The sequence below is a fragment of the Tympanuchus pallidicinctus genome, unplaced genomic scaffold (genome assembly GCF_026119805.1).
Source record: "Tympanuchus pallidicinctus isolate F22 unplaced genomic scaffold, pur_lepc_1.0 scaffold34, whole genome shotgun sequence".
NCBI lineage: Eukaryota > Metazoa > Chordata > Aves > Galliformes > Phasianidae > Tympanuchus > Tympanuchus pallidicinctus.
In genome coordinates this window covers 2,072,441-2,090,994 of record NW_026294752.1, presented here as the reverse complement: position 1 = coordinate 2,090,994, position 18,554 = coordinate 2,072,441, and the positions used below count along the sequence as shown (strand labels likewise).

The 18,554-nt window shown below is 45.1% G+C and overlaps 1 protein-coding gene across 2 annotated transcripts in view; it reads right to left on the bottom strand.

Moving 5' to 3' along the window:
• Positions 1–5,716, bottom strand: part of HECW1 (HECT, C2 and WW domain containing E3 ubiquitin protein ligase 1) — a 230,445-nt gene extending 224,729 nt beyond the window's left edge. For both annotated transcript variants that reach the window (XM_052698978.1, XM_052698976.1), the window contains exon 1: positions 5,553–5,716. Coding sequence is in view for 1 of the 2 variants with exons in the window: in XM_052698976.1 (XP_052554936.1) it covers positions 5,553–5,582 (30 nt within the window). In the remaining variant the exon portion in view is untranslated. The remainder of the gene's footprint in view (positions 1–5,552) is intronic.
• Positions 5,717–18,554: the final 12,838 nt, after the last annotated feature.

Genomic DNA, 18,554 nt, shown 5'->3' with positions numbered 1-18,554 from the left:
CTTGACAACCCAATATTTGACAGACGCTCTGCATTGTTACATGAATTGTAAAAATTTAAATTTTCCTGAGGTTGCTTTAAGATAGAGACACAAGACTTTGTCACAAATAACAACATCAGCCTTGACAGGGCCCAGGTTGGAAAGGAAAGCACCAAGCTGCCCAAGGGACCACTTAGGCCCATCGGGTGATCTCATCCACCCCACTGTTGTGTCAAGCACTTGTAAGCAGCAGCCTCCCCAAGCATTTGCTATGACCGGCAGGAAGGAAGATGCAACTCGAATCGTTCAGGACCTGCTTTACAGCAGGTGCTCAGCTCTCAAGCAAAGCCAGATTATCCTCAACTTCTCTGCTTCTTACCTAGCTCAGCAAAGTTCACGCCGAATGCGTTCTGCTGAAGAGACAAGCTTTGGCAGGATAGTTTGTTGCAGAGAGAAACAGGATGCACGGCAATGCCTTTAAAGATCTGGGGATCCTTGGTGTGTCTGCTTCGTACAGCTGGGCACTCAGAGGAGATTGACCAACACAGGGAAGAGAACTTGTCTGACAGTCTCTGCAAACACTCCCCATGGCTTGCCCTCCTCTTTCTGTCCCTCAGGAAAAGCAGTTTGCTGCTCCACCTCCTCTGCTGCCACATGCTGGGAAGGAGCATCCACCTGGCTTCCTCTCTGCAGAACGGGTGTTGTGGGTAGCACATCAGCTCTTCCCAAGATCACAGGATGCCATTCTCAACTGTGCGTGGAGATGTGTGAAAGCACTCTGCCAGCAACAAAGCGGCGTGCTCCTCCTTTCTGTACAACAATAGCTCTGTTGAACCAGACGTTCTGGGACCTGAGAAACCTGATTCACCTAATTGAAGGTGCACGCAGCAGACGTTTTCCTATGGTACGGAAAAATTAATTATATCACATGACAGATTTCAGTCCTGGTGTTCAAGAGCTCATTAACAAAACTACTATAAGTGGTGCTAATAGAAACAAATGCCTTTAACATCACAGGGTTCCCAGATGACTCTTGCTACAGAGATGGATGACAAATCACTGTCAGTCATCCTTAAATTCCATATTGACTACACTGAAGCAATTACCTGTTTATTTTTAGAACATGTTCCATTTTAAACACAAGTGATTCACTCCAAGAGATGTTTTGTGTTGTATCGCTACTTCATGGGTTAACAGCTCTCAAATTTAAATGGCTTTACATTCTGGACAAACACCTGCTTTTTTTTTTTTTCTTTTGCCTCTAGACATCGGATGGGAATTTTAATTCAGGCTTATAACCAAACAAATGCTAGTCTTCAGCAGGCATCTGCAGAGAAATATAAAAATATCTGGGAAGTGTGAAAACGAGCGCCTGTTTTGCTAAACGCATGAAATGAAGCCTCCGCTGAGTGCTCAGCAGCAGCATTCTGATTGCTGCACACACGCTCTCTTCCAAGTCCTCCTGCTCTGCAGCAGGGGAAGGCTGCCTTCCCGCATCCTCAGAGAACTTCGTGATGTGATGAGCTCAGCGGTCCCGTAGGGAGCCCAGAACTGATGGTTTCCTTTGACATTTCAAACACCAGCATGAGGGCTTCCCTCATCTTTTAATGCCTAAAGGAACAACCCATTTTATTGCTTCCCCCAGCCAACTCAAGGTTTATCTGCATTGTAGGCAATGGTCCAGACAGGAGGAAGAGGGGCTGGAAAGAAGCCCAAGCTGCTGTTGTCCTGTAAAATGAGGGTGGGGTGGAGATTATGGGAAGGAGAGTACTGGGAAGCAAAGGTTTCTTCTGTTGGTCCCTCTGGAGAGAGAGTACAAGCAGGAGCTGCCCCAGGCACTGCAGTGGAGAACCAGGGAACCAGGCTCAGCTACTGCTTGGCTTAACCCAGCCCCTACCTCCTTCTGAAGGGATCAAGCTTCTGGGCCACAGACCTTTCTTGCCCCCAGCAGTTTGACACCCGTGACAACGGCATACCTCTTCTGCCTGCAGCCTGGACCAGTCTTACCAGTCTGTATGCTGAGGAAGCCACAAACATCCCAGATGAGAAGGGGACTCCGCCTTGCCCAAAGGAACAGCCCAAACACCACCAGAGAGGCAGCCCTGACCTAAACTTCCCACTTCAGAGCTGACACTGGAGTATCCTGCCACAGCATTGCTGATCAAAAAAAAATCTAGGACTGACTCAAAGTCCATTTCACAGCTACAGGTCCATTACACAGCTGCCTGGCCACCATTCATTAACTAATGAAAATGATCCCGGCTTCCTTGCATCAAAGAATCTTGCTATTTCTTCATTCATTCCAAACACTTTGCTGAACTCAAAATCCACCTGGAAAACATCAAATGGGGTAGCTGGCATCTCTGCCTGCCCTGCTCCTGGCTGTGCTTTTACTTTTCCCTATGCTGCATGCCCCCCCACCTTCATGAGCATACATGGGAAACCAAAACATTTACTTACATCTGAGGGCAAATGCCCACGTACATAAAATTTGGCCTTATACTTTATTACAATTAATATTCACCAAATCTGAGACCAGGAGAAATTTATTTCTAAGGAATTAAACCAACTCCCTGCAGTGCTTGCCAATCAGCCATTGCAGAATTACAATAGCACATGAAACCTCACAAGAGACACAAGTGGAAAAAAAAAGTCTCAACCAGAAGTAAAACTGACTCATCTCTTTATTGCCAACACCAAGAAAGATGCTGAGTGTAAACAAACAGTAGACATCCTGAAAAAAATAGGGAGTCACAATTTCTTTTAATGTGAATAGGCAGATAGTCAAGCTGGAGAGGACAGGACCATCCTGCAGCCACTCTGGACCTAAAGGAAGTGGCTAGCACCAGGGCGAAGTTTCCAGGAGTGGCAAGGCCACCAAGAACCTGGAAGCAGGGAGAAAGCTGACAACTCCCCACTCGTGGGGAGCTCCTCACTACACAGGCTGAAGAGCTGCAGCTGCAGGAGCGTGACCAACTCAGGGATGGCACATGCACATTTAAATCTCAGACTCCGTTGCTCTGGGTGGCCTTCACAAGGCACTTTGACCTGAGCTAGCTAGCATCCCATCTGAGAGAGAACCAGAGGACTTGTATAAGCGTCAAGCTCTATGCCCTGGCTGCTGGGTTCTACACAGACTACAAGCTCTGCACGCTGACATCAGTCCTGTGAGTATCCCTAAGTGTGAGGAAACTAAATAGGTTAAGACTTGGGATCAGGGAGCCTTGGGAGGAACATAAGGAAAATCACTGTGAAAACAAGTTAGATTCCCTGGCAGATTTCACTATGACCGACTAACATACTTTGAAGTAACTATTTTGTTACTTACTAAAAGCCCTTTGTTTGAGCTTCAAGTAGCAGGTGGGATTAATGAAGAAGTTGTACTATTAAAATTATTTTTTTTTTTTAAGCAGCTTTTACCAGAGTTGAAACCAAGGAGGCAACCTTAATGCCTGTATCCCCACCACTGAGATTTCCAACGATTTCAAAGAATGGATAGCATCACCTCTGTTAGAACAGCTCCTGGCCTGACAGTATTCAACACCAAGACTCTCCCACCTTGAATCTCTCCCCCAGTATCAGAACCACACCTTTCCAAGTATCTCAGAAACAAACTAACAAGCTAAATCTTGCTTCTTGCTTATTGAAGTAATTGTTTGTATCAGGACTATTCACAAAAGGAGGCAAGGAGAAGCATTTAGCGCTGCCATGAGTGAATACTGCTCAACTTCAGAGGAAGCACGTGCAGAACTCCGTGAAGCTTCTCCGGGATCATCTTGTGACTGCAAAGAATGCTAGATTGTGCGCCACCTGTATGAAATACAAACCACAGAGTGATACACTGCTTTGTTTACTAACAACCCTGGGCCAATTATTTATTGGAACATGGTAAGTACCACGTTGCTTATCGGAATGCATTTAAAAAACAGAGCATACAGATTTTGAATTCGTTATTTAGGATGTTCTGAATCTGAGCGAATGGCTTTGCTGTTGAATTACTGCCACTTTCAGGTATTTATAGCTCCTGATAGTCACCAAGTGTGTTTTGTGCTTTGGCCCACTCCAGTTTCATGCAAGCACCTTTACGAGAAAGAGCTGACTGATACCACAGAGGCTGGGAGGCCAACGCTCAGGCCACACTAAACCAGCTGTGCACCACTGCACGTACGACACAAGCAATACAACATGCCACAACCACCGAGTCACGTGCCTTACTCCTCCTCACAAATGCCGGCCATTGGAGCGACCCCCGTTCTGAGCTGACTCCCACTCACCCAATGAGAAAACTGAACGTGCATTTCTTCCACAGGGACAGGTACTCTCTTCCCCCCCCAACAGAGAGCGCCCTTATTGCGGGAGGAGTGCTGTGCTGGCAGAGCGAATGCTGCTTTTTACATCTACTCCTGGTTCCAGTGTGAAAATCAGCATCGCATCTGCTCTGTCCAAATGGGTCTACATTACAGAGAGGGGAGCGGGGAGAGCAGTCAGGATACACACTGTACTCCACTTCTTCATAAAACACACGTACTACATGGAGAAACGATAATCCCTTCTTAGTAGAAAATCCAAATTTCCAAAACGAATCCCCAGGCTAAAATGAATTGTTGTAATAACCACAATCCTAGCGTGAGTGCTAATCAGAGAGGCGCAGCTGACCACCTGCTATGTGCCATACATAAGGCCAAGCAGCTCTGTGTCCCGATGGTGGGCTGCCCCCATGGGCTGGATGCCCCGATGGCTGGGTGCCCCCGGAATGAGATGGCAGCGCTGCTGGGCGTGCGGCCGCTGGACTCTTTCACTACGCACTTCTGCTGAGTGCAGCATTAAGGGGGAAAAAAAAAAAAGCACTACTGCAGCTCTGAACAGCAGGATGCAAAAATCCAAACCCAGGCCAAGTAATTTCTTCTTCAAGTGTAAAAAGCACATAGCAAACAAAGCAGGAGGCAACACATTGTACATGCCTGTTTTGGTGCAAATTCGTTTTCCGTGAAAATGAAAAACGAGAAAAGCATCATTTGACAATGCTGGATGCTAGGGTAATGTTCTTAACATACCTACAGGAATTTTATTTAATTGCTGATGGAAAAGGCAGTTACATAAGAAGGTAATAACCAAAACATGAAATCATGAGGTTAGACTACAGCAAAACGGGAGGAGGCAAAAAAAGGCAGGTTGTGCTTTAAATTTTGCTGCATTGTCAGGGAGCCAAAAAATAAAAAAAAAAAAAAACAAAACCCACAGGGGGCTTCTCCTGAAGGGCAGAACCACGACCACGGCAATCCCGCACGGGACTCCCCGCCGCCGGCACGCAGCCACATCGCACCGTGCAGCCGTGCGGCTCCCCGCTCAGCGCCCTGCGGGCAGGCCGGAGCAGCCAGATGCTCCACAGAGAACAAAACCACGCGTACACACGGGCGCCCTCCGCTCGCAGCCGGCTGCCGGCTCCCCGCAGCACCGCCGGTCTCTCGGCACAAAGGTGCCCGGCAGGGAGCCCCCGGCAGGCCGCCGCCGTCCCTCCATCCCCCCGGGAAGGGCAGGGCAGGGCCGGGCCGGGCGACACCGGCCTCCCTTACCTGGACAATGCCGGCCTGGGCACAGCTCATGCTCCCCCGGCAGCGCGGCTGGCAGGGCTCACATCCCACACGTGCTCCGGGCAGCGCCGCCCGTGCGTCAACCCCCGCCGAAGCTCACCATGGTCCGGCAGCACCGGCCGCAACGCCCGCAACGCCGCCGCGCTCCCCCCTCCTCCTCTTCCTCCTTCTCCTCCTCCTCCTCCTCCTCCTCCTCCCCACCAGCCTCCTCCCACCCCGCCGCCCGTCGCCGGGTACCGGGCGCTCGGAGCCACCCACACGCCGCGGCAGGCGCCCGGCAGCCCTGCCCGCCCCTCAGCGCGACGCCCGGCCCGGCCCCCGCCTCCGCCCCGGGGCCGCCTGGGGACGGTCGCCGGCGGCCCCTGGGGGTGGCGGCCTCCTCCGGGCCGAAGCGGGGACCCTGCGCACCTGGGAGCGCCGCGCTCGTCCCCGCTGCGGGCGGATCTGCGGCGCCCTCAGCTCCTCTGAGCCGGTCGCGCCCGCACCTCGCGCATCCCCGGGTGGGAACCTCGCCCGACGCCGAGGGACGTAACGATGCGCGCCGGCACCGGGGCAGGAGAAATCGGCTCTCTTCCCCTCCTCGCTCCCTCCCGCAGGCCTGCAGCCCTCCTGCCGATGCCCCGCCGGTAGTACGGACTCTGGGGTGGTGGCTGATGTCTTCCCCCTCGCACGCGAAATGACATCTACCCCGCAGCTGAAACTCCGCGGGGAGCTGACACCACCAACCCAAGCCCCTGAAGGATCCCCAGCCTCCCCTCCCCTTGCTTTCTCTCCTGGAAAGCGTTTTGTAAATCGCACCCCCCTGGACAAAGAAAGCCGCAGGCCTACAGCTGGGAAGAGAGGGAGTTTCAAAACACAGCTGCTACACGCGCGTTTCTCCCACGGGTCTCGCGTTTGCGCTAGCATCGATCCCTGTGCAGCCAGCTCACCGAAAATAGAGCAGGAGCGCTGCCGGGGGCTGCGGCGAGCAGCAGCTTGCACCGCGCTGTGCTTGCCGCCCGTGCCCAGCTGGCGGAGGGGCTGAACACCAGCTCTGGAAGACAGCAAATGCAGAACAGTGAAGTTCTGCTTAGTCCCTCGCCGGATTTTTGCAGATGCCTTTAGGCAGAAACGACATTTTGTAACCGTACCGTTGGAGCGGATTTTCCCCCTTCTCTGTGCTATTTAATGTGTCATTTTTTTGAGACTGTTCGAGCTCCCTAGCACAGGCAATGAAGAAAAATAAACACCAATTTCCAGTAACATCACGTAATTGAAGCTAAGTTTGCTTCTAGAGGCATCTTTGCACCCCTTACTCACAGAAATTTCTTTGGAAATACGGATTTACTGTGCTTGGCACTAACCCAAGAAATATTTTACCTCTAATTTTCTAATCAATCAACACACTTTGAGACAATTAAAATACTTGCAGATTTATTGTGGCCTCTTATTTCTACTTGATCACTTCATCTTCCTTTAAAAAAAAAAAAAAATCAGATTGAATTGGGAAGGAGAACGGGTGTCTTATTACACTGATGAAAGAAACCCATCTCTGATCACAATTACTAGCACCAGACCAGCGAGCTACCTCACTGGTGAGTCAGAGAAAAGTCCATTACAAAGCCACCATCAGCTACTCAAGGCAGACTAAGAGACAAACGGGGCTGCTTGGATAAATCACACTATTTCAGCACACATCTGTGTGCAAACATGTTTCTGCAGATGTTTGAGAAGCTTGGTGTGTTCAGACAAGCGCAGTGCCTCTGCATCTAGTGAAGCTGCCCACTGCTGTGGATTGCTATCTGCAGGAGGCCTCCATCCAGACCTGACACTGAAACTGCTCATGGTAGGCAGTGCTTTTGCTCTGGCAACTTGAAAGTCTACAGAAGAAGGAACAGAAGGAAAACCTCCTTAGGAACCCCTTTAAGAAGGCTGGGCACATGCTTTTCTCTTGACGAGCTACCACCTCTGCTCTCCTTCTAGACTGAAAATAACATCCCAAATCTCCTACAGAAGCAGCAATTTTAGATTGCCCTTTGTTGGAGTCTTGAGTAAAACAGGAGAGGTTAAAATCAAGATCAGGAGGCAAACTGTGTATTCCGTACCCACCTCCTGTAGGTAGGTGGGCATTCAAATTATGAACAGAAGATAAATGCGGTTCTGTGGCAAATGATTCAGAAAATAAACCTAGCTTTAAAAAGGACCTTTTCTCTCTTGTTTTGTGCTAAAGAAGGAAGTGGTACACATTGGAATTAAAGTGGCTTCCATCGTAACTTTACATTTTGCAGAAAAGGAGAAGATGGCATAATGCGCATGGAGCTCTAAAATTGAACGAAACTTTGGCATTGAGGATATTTATCTGTATTAGGAACATTCTGAATTTTACATGCCTACCTGTTATACACTCCCTAAGCTCCCACAGACTAAATCTAATAGCAGGTTTTGCTGTCCCACAAGCAGTTTCTTGTATCTTTTCAGCCATAAGCTAAGGCGTAATTGCAGACAATGTAAGGTGAAGATAATCTGGGCAGCCAATGCGACTGAGTCATATGCCTGTGTTTTGCTGGGAAGTAGCAGAATGTTGGCAGCTAGAGTCGTCCTGCAGAAGCATGAAATAAGGTCAAGAAAGAAATTCAGTTTGGAACTGGTGGGGCAAGAGAAAGCAAGATGAAACAAGTATTTCTGAGGGGCCTATCTATAGGTCCTGAATAAATCAGGATAAATCTCATTGCACTTCCAGAATCTATCATTCCCGTGGCTCATTTATGCCTGGTATCTATCAGAGTAAGTGCTCAGTATGGTCTTGTATTTGAGCAGAGAGTTTGCAGTGATTCTCGAGTGATTCGATCAAAGAAGTGCTCAACTGAGAAATTTTAGCTATTCCTACCAAATATCACGTACACCTACATCTGGAAAAACAGACAAATATGCAGTTGTCTTGCTACAGTCAAAATGCTAGTGTCCTCATTAAATTTTATTGGACAAAATTAGCTACTTATTAGCAAAGCAACTGCCACTGAGCTGATATAATATGGCAGTTCTAGCTGCTGGACTTATTTATGACGAGACAACATCCTTGTATCTGGCTCGCATGACTTCTCATTATGAATTACTTGTTTTGTTGAGACTCAGAACTCCATTATTGACTTCAGTACACACAGACTGTCTTTAGAAAGGTACTTAGCTGATGCAACCCAATATCTTTTATTGTATTTTGCCTTACATAGATGGGATTGCTCGTATCTCAGCTGAATGCTGTGCTTATGCATGGCAGTAGTTACTTGTCTGTGATGTAGGTACTAGAACTTCAGGCTCTGTCAAGAGAGGGCTTTCTTTAAACAGCTGTTGGGCACAAGTTTCCATATTCTTCCTATTGACAGCACACTTGGGAAAGGCCATGACAGACTGTCTTCTAAAAGACAATCAGGGACAAACCAGGAGCGATCCCTACTCCAGCAGGACAGCAGTCCTTGTACCTACCCACTGCCCTTCTTACCAGGAAGGGTGGAATGTTGTGCAGCATCCTGATCTCCATCCCTGTTTCATCCTGGGTGTACAGATGAATTTTTTTGCATGGATACTGAACTACTAGAGCATCGGTATGTATTCAAATGATGAGTGAGTTCCTTTTGAAAGGGGATGCTTGTGGTTTTGCTCTGCATCTGATTCCCGATCTTGTGATTCTGTGCATTCCTACATGTCAGCCCAGGTGTTCACCTGGTCCTTCAGTAATTTAGTTTAACTCAATAATCTAGAACAGAGTTATCTTGTTTGTCTGGGAGAATTTTCTAAGCTGAACTGGTGTCAGACCAACACCTCCCACCAATACATTAAGAAGAGAGGTGAAATCATTTGGCCAGCAAGAAGGAAAAAAGTGAGATTACCCTTTTGCAGGGCAATTAACCCCACTAGATCAGTCCATCCTTCTCATGATCTCTCCCAGACTGAACAGGATCAAGCTCAAGACAAGCAGGGATATTCCTCCTACGTGGTGAAAGCCACAATTGTTGATTCCCAGTAGGGTGGTGAAGATACTTGACTGTGTGCATCTAGACCATGGAAAATTTTTGAAGATGCCAAATACTTGATTGTTTTGGCCTCTCTCTCACCAAAGGTTCCCAGGCAAATTGTTCGTAATTTACTTTATTCTCAACACCAGCCCACCACTGAGTAGCAGGCCTGTTCTGATTATATTGGAGAGAATAGAGGAGTTCATCGTCCATAGTCACTTGGCTGATAAACAATTCCACAGTAACAGAGGACTGAATTAACAGATGAAGACAGATGGGTTTATGGAATGGGGAGGGACTGAGAGAGAGGTTATACTGAGACAGCAGAAGGATTGGAAAAAGATCAACCAAAAATGGGCCAGCATGGTAGGCCATATGTCTCTTCTAAACATTTTTTCTGCTCTTGTTGTTTGATTGTCACAAAGCTTCATAACTGTCTATTGTTTTGTTCTGAGATTTCAGTGGTTTAGGGTTTGGGTTTGGTTGTGGTTTTTGTTTTTGGGGGGGCGGGGTTGTTGTTTTTTCTGTAGTTGGCAAAGCTTCCAAAAATCAAAGCAAGCAACATCATCCACCACTCCATTTAGTATCAGGTTTTCTACGTATATCCATAATTACAACAGTGTGCACACAGCTATGGTATGCACAGACCCAGGGCTGTGCTCAGTAGTTCTGCAGCATCATATCTACCTCCCCACACAAATACTGTGAGAATGAGTCTGACGTTTGCCACTGTCTTCTTTCATTTGTCAATTAATTCTACTAAATGAAGGAAAAAGAAGTGGATATGCACTTAAACAACATATTCCTTCCAATTGCAGCCAAAATAACCTTCTGTGAAATATTTTCATCCTTCAGGACAGATGACCTGAATATTTAATACTTAGCCCTCTGCAATATTTCTGACAGTCTTTGGTATCAACCACGCCAAGTTTAAATTTTAGGCCAGTAACAAAAAGGCAGCTTGATTCTCTATCCCAAAGCTGTCAGAATTAAACTAAGCACTGTGGTGCAGAAAGGCCTATTTTCACACCAAAAATACCAGTTTTCTTAATAAACTATTTCTTTGCTTCATGGTTTAAAAGGACACCTAGTAGAGCGAGACAGTGAGATACAATATATCTCCCAAAGCATTGGGGCTTTAATTGTTCGTAGCCTTGCTCCCTAGCACCCTGATGTATCTGTCTGGCCATTTTCCATCTTCTGCATGATCACTACTTTTTAAGTTTTCAAGCAGAAAGTCCAGGACCTGTCCCACTAGCAGCAGGACAGCAAGGCCTTGTGTGCAGCTTGCTCTCCTGGTTCGGACCTACTCCCTGGTTGAACCCTGCCTGCTTCTTCAGCTCTCCTCTTGTTCTTGTCATTGCTCTACCAGCTCTTCCAGCTCATCACAAAAGCTTTACATGTAAACATGCTGCTCCTTCCTATCAGCTTTCTTGGCTCTTCCTCCTGCGACTGTAGTGATTCCTCTTGGGCCTCAGTGCCTAGACTAGCACCTGAAATCACACGAACTTTAAATCATGCCACCACATTGCAGTTCCTGCTGGACACAAGGATCTGTTATCTCCTATACATAACTTGGCCACCTCTGGATTTCATCTTCAAACAAACTGAAGACAATCTTTCTGCCTTTAAGTGCTTACGTGTTGTCTAGTCTCTAGTTACAATCAAGACAATGTACACAAGGAATTGTTGCTATAGATAAATCTTTCAAGCTTTACAATGCAATTTTTTTCTGAAGATGCTTAAATTACACTGGGATATTTTTTAATTCCAGCACATATTTTAGCAGTTTTAAGTTTAGAGGTCAGCCTGAAAAAATCCCAAGCAGTGCTTTTACATTCAGATGACAACTACATGCTTTCAGTTTGGCTTTGTCTTAGCAGCACATTAGTAAAAGCTAATGACAGCTAAGATATAGTTGTATCTAGAACAGATGTGTGTGGTACCTACTGCTGAAAAATACATGAATGAGAGAAACGCCAGGTCTTATTGCATGCACCCAGCTGCAGTACAAACTGAGTCTTTTCATGAGCATGTGAGAAACAGTGGCAAAATATAGGCCTCATTAATTCTGTGTGACTTGAATTACACCTGGGATTTCCTTCTCTTTTTATGTTAGGCATCTTTAAAGCTGAAACACAGTACAGTGAAAGTTCACATTCAAAACTCCAGGTTACACCTATGGTAGGAGAATTCTCTCCTTGCTTAGCATCTCTACCTCCAGCCCCAGACCAGGGAATTAAAAGGGGTTTGTGTTTGGCTCGTGCAGTACTAGCAGAGATGATTCTCTATTGGGAACTCAGCAAATGAGCTGTTAATAACGCACCAGCTGAATTGCAATTGTCTCTGGAGAACTAACAGGAGCAAAAAGCAATAAAAACTGTTTTGACACTGTTGTTAGCAGATGTGACTGACCACGTGTACTGTTCTGTTGAGTAAGTAGAAGTCGCAGGCATTACATCTTAGAGCCAAACCATGCAGAGTTCGAAATGGAAGAGTCAGGGAGATAATTTTGGAAGAAAATACAGAAGCAGCTGAAGTTTTTTCTGTGAGCCATGAGCATAGGGCAGCACCTAAGAATCCTTTGTCCAAGCCCTGTAAACCAGTCCTATTGGTATTAGTTTATCTGCAGACTACCAAAAAACCACTGGATGTTGCAGCACAGTATAGTGGGCTTTTATGCTGTGCAGTTATAGAAAGACTGTTCCCATCTTTTCTTCCTCTTCTCAACAGGGGCACATGACCTTGTTGAGAAAATTTCTGCTCAAATAGGCTTGCTCAATTATCTTTATCCCGAAAAGATACAAAGGAGTTTTAAGCTTTCTTTGTTTGAATAAAGAGAGAGTCTACTAGGAGCATTTTCCCTGTGAGGTCTCTTAGAGTTCTGGAGGCACAGGCCTCTTTTTATCCTAACTTCCCAACCACATTGTCTCTCTTCCTTTCTTCATTGGCTGAAGTACTCAGAGGTTACAGAATTCCCAATCCTCATAATGCATGTTCCTCCTTGTTTGTGACCACCCCATCTGCCATACATCACATGTACAATTAACTCTATGTCACTTAGGGCAGAGAAGTTTATATTAATTAACCTATTAAACCTGTGCAGTAAGTCTGAAGTTCACAAGTTCAAATTATCAATCTACCATTGTAGCTTCTTCTGGTCCCAACTGGTTCTTCTTTCTAATAAACCTTATTTGGTGAGAGTTTCAAATGGTTCTTCTTTCTGATGAGATTTGGTGGGAATACTGTTATTTGACTGGAGAGGAATTTGCAAGCCTGTGACAGTTTGCAAGGACACTGGGCATGTTTGCAAGCCCCTTTTATCTCAACCTGTTCATTTTTTCCACAAAGAGAAGGAATGGTCTCTAGAAGGCATGACCAGCTGGCAGCCCATCACAGCCCATACTTTGGCCAGGCCTCTGCCCCACACCATTATGGCCATTCTCCTCAGAGTATTCAAACATGATTGAGCTTCACTGAATCAAACCCAGTGAACTAACAATCAATCCTCTAAACATGCCATCTGCACTAGAGGCCTTCCCAAAAAACTATGAGCCAAAGGGAGAAAAGCTATGAATTAGCTACAAGGGAACATCTGTCCCCCTTAGTCCACTGCTTAATAGTTGCTACTGCCTCCTGCATCTGTACAAGACATGAAAGCCAAACACTGGAAACATGTAAGAAAAAGGGGCACATTGGGATCACTTGATATTGTGTTGGCACAGGCACAGCAAACTCACCAGAAACATGAATACAAGTGGCTTTAGTTCTTAGTGTAACAACAGTCTGTGCATTTTCTTGGCACATCGTTTGTAACTTAGTTAAAGCACAGGAAATAAACACCTCATTTTCCTCTTCACCTGATGGAGGATCTGAACACTTTCATGCTACCTGAGGTATGTAGTACCCAACTGATACGGACAGCTGCCAACACATCTGTGTCTCTCACCCTAAGTTCTCTACTCAAAACCCTATTCCAGAGATTGCAGAGATCAAACGTATCCAAATTACTAATCTAGAAGCATGACTGATATCCAGGTACTCTTTGTGCACTGCCATGGAGGGCCTGGCTCCACCTTCAACCACCCATTCCATGGTCATGGAGCAAACAGGCTGAGGACAGCAAACCCTTGTTAGCCTTCTCAGAGTGGAAAACCCCACCACCAGATCCCAAGGACCACAAAGCCCTCCAGCAGACCCCCCCTGCTGTCCCAGTACAGCCACCCAGAGGACAGCGGGCCCTCTCCTCCCCGTCCCTCTCCTTTGGGAATCAAGGCAGAAGAGATGACACTTTGTCATGCTCCAGGGGCGGGAGTGAGGGATGGGAAAGCACAGCTGATGCAACCCCTGAAACTCAATAGTTTTTAATGACTGTATCTCCCTTGGCTGCCTGTGGGGTGCCAGTCCGCTTTGTCCCTTCTTTGCTGCTGTCTGGCACAAGAATGCCTCCTCTCTGGGCAGTCGCAGAGTGTTTGAGGACACCCTTCCTGACTCTTCTGGTACATTCTTGCAACTGTCTCAGACCACGGGCCTTAGTCCACAACTCCCAGATGCCTTGTTTTGGTCACCATGGGACACTCAGAATCCTATTGCCATGGCCACCTTCCATTCCAAGCCCTAAGAATATGGGTTCTCTGTGTTCAGAATCCCAGTCACTGAGCAGAAAGATTCAGTGGCAGTTGTTCTCCAAGTGAAGTATACCAGAAGTTTAGAGGATGAAGCAGCCACCTTTCAAGAAGAGTCAGCTGGTGGAAACGGACAATGAATCTCAAACAATCCATGTTTGAGGATTCTGTAAGCTTACTGTTAGCTGGGAGAATCCCAGCTCAGGGCCATCCTGCCAGCTTCTTCATATCTGTTTTGGTTTTCATGGAAATAAATAGGAAGATTACTTCTGGAGTGACCTACATACTTTAGATGTAGCCCAAGTCAACTCCACTCATCGCAGCCCAAGCAAGCCAAAAGATTGAGCACCTATGGTCTACTGTGGTCTCCTCTCCCACACCTGTTTCCATTTATGTGAGAGCTAAAGAGATTGCACTGCAGCAACTTTCTTTAAGACTAGCAAAAGTCCCTGTCTTATCCTGGCAACAAGTTTTTGCATAAGGGACAAAAAAGTGTTAAGTACCAGGAGGAAGCCTGAATGCCCAGTAAAATTGGTGTCTGGTGGGAAAAGGAGACTTGATCCATAAATGACTTTAGAAGACAACTGATGTGATCAGGAAGAATGTTGTAAGGACACCCAGAGCTTGAGTGTATTCATAGGTTGCTCTGCTTTTCACATCATTTATTTTTAAAAACACTTTAAACTGCAGTTGAAATGGACATTGCCCACTGTAGGGCCAAATCCTCCTTATACTTAATGCTGTTGTGTATTCAGAATAATCTATTCAGATCAGAATCTGACTGTAGTTATTACGAAAATAAATCAGTACCAAAATTCAGCGTTACCTTGCTTGAGGTGACATACAGAGAGCAATAGATTCTGAATTCCTACACGAGCACCCGTTTTTGCGCTTTCCAACTGAGTAATAAGCTCACGTTTTCAGTTTTCAGCTGTAAGTAACAACTAACAAATGTTTAAATGTTTCTTTTAAATGTTTCTTTCTTTTAAAGCCTAAAAAAAATGATTCCCACGCCATTAATATCTCACAGCCTCTGTACTTCCGAGCAGGGAGAAGGAAGTAGCTGAGAGGAGGATGTCTGGCTTCACTATAATCCAGTAATTTTCAATGGAGTTTGTACGTCTGGCTGCAGATGAATTTCTGCTGCGTATGTAATGAAAGTATTTGAAGAAGAGGTAGAAAATACAGTTTCCACAGTTATCCAGAGCTGTCTGTCTAGCATCTATGTAGTTCCTTATGGACTCACTCACTTTTAATCTGTATCAACATTTTCCAGGGTGGCACATGTATGTTCTCAGCTGTGCTTTAGTACAGCAAAAATTTCTCCTACACTTGCTCAGCCCAATCCATAGTCCTAGAACACCAGTTTTCCTTTTTACAGATGCGTGTTTCTTGCTGCCAGCGCGAGTTCCTACTCCCAGGAAGTCAGGGGAAGATAGCGGGAACTTCTGCTAAATTATATCCCGTTGGCAGAATCTCTTGGACAAACTGTTTAAATCCTGTGTCTGACTGACAGAAGGCTGCAACATCGCTCTTGGAAAAAGTCTTCTGCCAAAAATAACTCTCCCAGAAATAAAACTAACAGTGCAATATTCCTTTTATTCTTAGAGCTAGCTGAGACACCCCGCCTGATGTTCGAGCACTTCTGGATAACACAGCAAGAGACTTAGGACAAGAGTTATTTTTACTGTAGCTGCTTTAAATAGTGTTGGTGATATTTTTAGCTTTACTGTACTGTACTATTTAAAGTCACATCCTTTTAAAATAGCTTCTGCAGTAACAGTCTTCATGCTGTAAGGAAAAGAGCGAGTTAAACTTAACATTCAGTATTTATATAAACCTGATGCACTGTTACAAAATGAACTTTACATCCATTATTCTCCTCACAAATTTTTATTTTGGTTAAAGTCTTTCTGATAATTTTCAGCTTTTATGCAAAATTATGGTTTCTGACACCTTTGACAAATCTAAACAAGCAAACTAATAAGAAGGGGAAAATTGTAATGCCTTGCTAAAGAATTCGATAATGATTTTTGCCAATATCCACCGTCAATAAACAAATTACTCTCCTTCTGTAACACTGCAATAGATGTTGGAATTTGGTCCCATAGGGAAATCGATTGTTTCACTCATTGCTGGAGAAGTGGAGGCTACTGCAAGCAGAAGACTATTGTCTGCTGACCCTGGATAGTTGGAGTCAGATTCTGGCACTGTTAGACTTCCTGCATAGCCTTGGGTAAATACTTTAATCTGCCTGCTTTGTCTGTTCCTTATGTGCAAAATTGAAAATATTGCTTTACCCACTGAAACATCACTAAGCAAAAAAACAGAAAGGCTTGTGAGAATGTCAGGTCATATGCATGTTATGGACAGTGGGATCATGGAAGTGTTCGGACAGACAGGACAAGACACAGACAGAAGTGCACAGCAGTGCAGGAAATGAGAAATAATAAGGTAAACAATTTAATTAGATTTGTGAGGCAGAATGAGCTTTTCAAGGACTGAAAATAATCAAGATATTACTTGCAGGCTGAAGACAAGCTATGCCTAATCCCACATGTTTAAATCCATGCTGAAACAGATATTATATAATGAAGAATCTTTTAGATATCTAGTATTCTTCAGGTAAAAAATGATTACATATCACAGACAAAAGATTACTTCATAGCTTTCCATAATATTTCCAAAGTATCTCTGAATAAAACAGATGAAGGCAAAAACTATAGAATTGTAATTGGAAAATGTAAAAAATATTTTTCTCAGTTTTCAAGTGGTCAGATAAGATAGTGAATTCAGAATTACACAGTTAAAACCTCTTTCAATTATGGAGTTACTCAGATATGGCTAGCTGTATTAGAGAAGAACAGACAGTAAGTAGAAAATCTTCAAGAAGAAGCAAAGGATTGAATCTGAAATATTCCCTCTGTTTTCCATTGCAGTATTTGAGATCTCCCAATAGACAAAGAACTACAAATACTAAGCAAACAAACAAAAAGCCCTCAAAATAGATATAAGCAGGAGAGTCACTTACATAGAGATCTAATCTTCACCTGAAGGTTACAGACCGTTTTTGAATTGGGCAGAGGGCAATAATACAACATTACCATGCTAGGCAAGTAGAGCAAAGTGGTAGAATTATTCCCTTTTCTTGAGTATGTAACCAAAAGTCCTGCAGGAGGATGACTGTTCATAGTAAAGCAACTTGTCAGTGGAACAGCTTTTATTTCCTTTGCACTGTTTTGTTTAAAATTGTTCCTGAAGTTACGTTGATTCTTCTGCTCAGTGTGATTTGATTTCCATCTCGGTGGATAATACAGCCAGAAAGGATTAGACCAAAGGCCAAAAGTAGCTTCAGATCATTGTCAGGAGCAGGTATACAAAAAGAACAGAGCAAACAGGGCAAAAGTAGTACAGATCATTGCACTTCAGGATGCAGTGATAGAATTTTATAAATCATTTGTGTTTGTATAAAAATCTTAAAGCCCCTAAGATATGCTTATTTTCTTTTATCCAATGCCTGCAAGTCTGTGCATCCTTCCCACAGGGACAGAGGTATTGCCAATAACTACAGAGTTGTCTGAATTGAAAGGGACCCTTAAAGGTCAGCTGATCCAAATCCCCTGAGATGAACAGGGATATCTACAGCTAGATAAGGTTGCTCAGAGTCTGGTCCATCCTGACCTTGAACATCTCCTAGGACAGGGCTCCCACCATCTTTCTGCACAACCAGCTCCGGTGCCAGACCGCCCTTCTTGTTAAAAAAATTCTTTGTGATGTCCAATTTAAATCTGCTGTCTTCTAGTTTGAAACCACTTCCCCTTGTCCTATCATCACAGACTAATGAGTCTGTTCCCTTTCTTCCTATAGCTCTTCTTTAGATATTGAAAAGGCCACTATTCAGTCTGCCCGGAGCCTTCTCTTCTCCAGCTCTCTCAACATGTCCCTGTAGGAAAAGTCTTCCATCCTTTGAATCATTTTGTGGCTCTCCTCTGGATGCACTCTAATAGGTTCACATCTCTCCCATACTGAGGACTTCAAGTCTGGATGCAGTCGTCCAAATGAGGTCTCACCAGCACAGAACAGAGGGGCAGGATCACCTCCCTCGACCTGCTGACCTGATTTCTTTTGATCTAGCCCAGGATTTGGTTGGTTTTCTGGGTTGCAAGGGCACATTGCTGGCTCATGTCCAGTTTGCCATCCACCAGTATGCCCAAGTCCTTTTCAGCTCTATCCTTACATCCCCCAGCTTGTACTGATAGCAGAGGTTGCTATGACCCAAGTTCAAGATCTTGCACTTGGATTTATTGAACCTCATGATGTTATTTGCATGATAATTCGCTTTTTCCTTTGGACATTCTCCTAATGCTTTG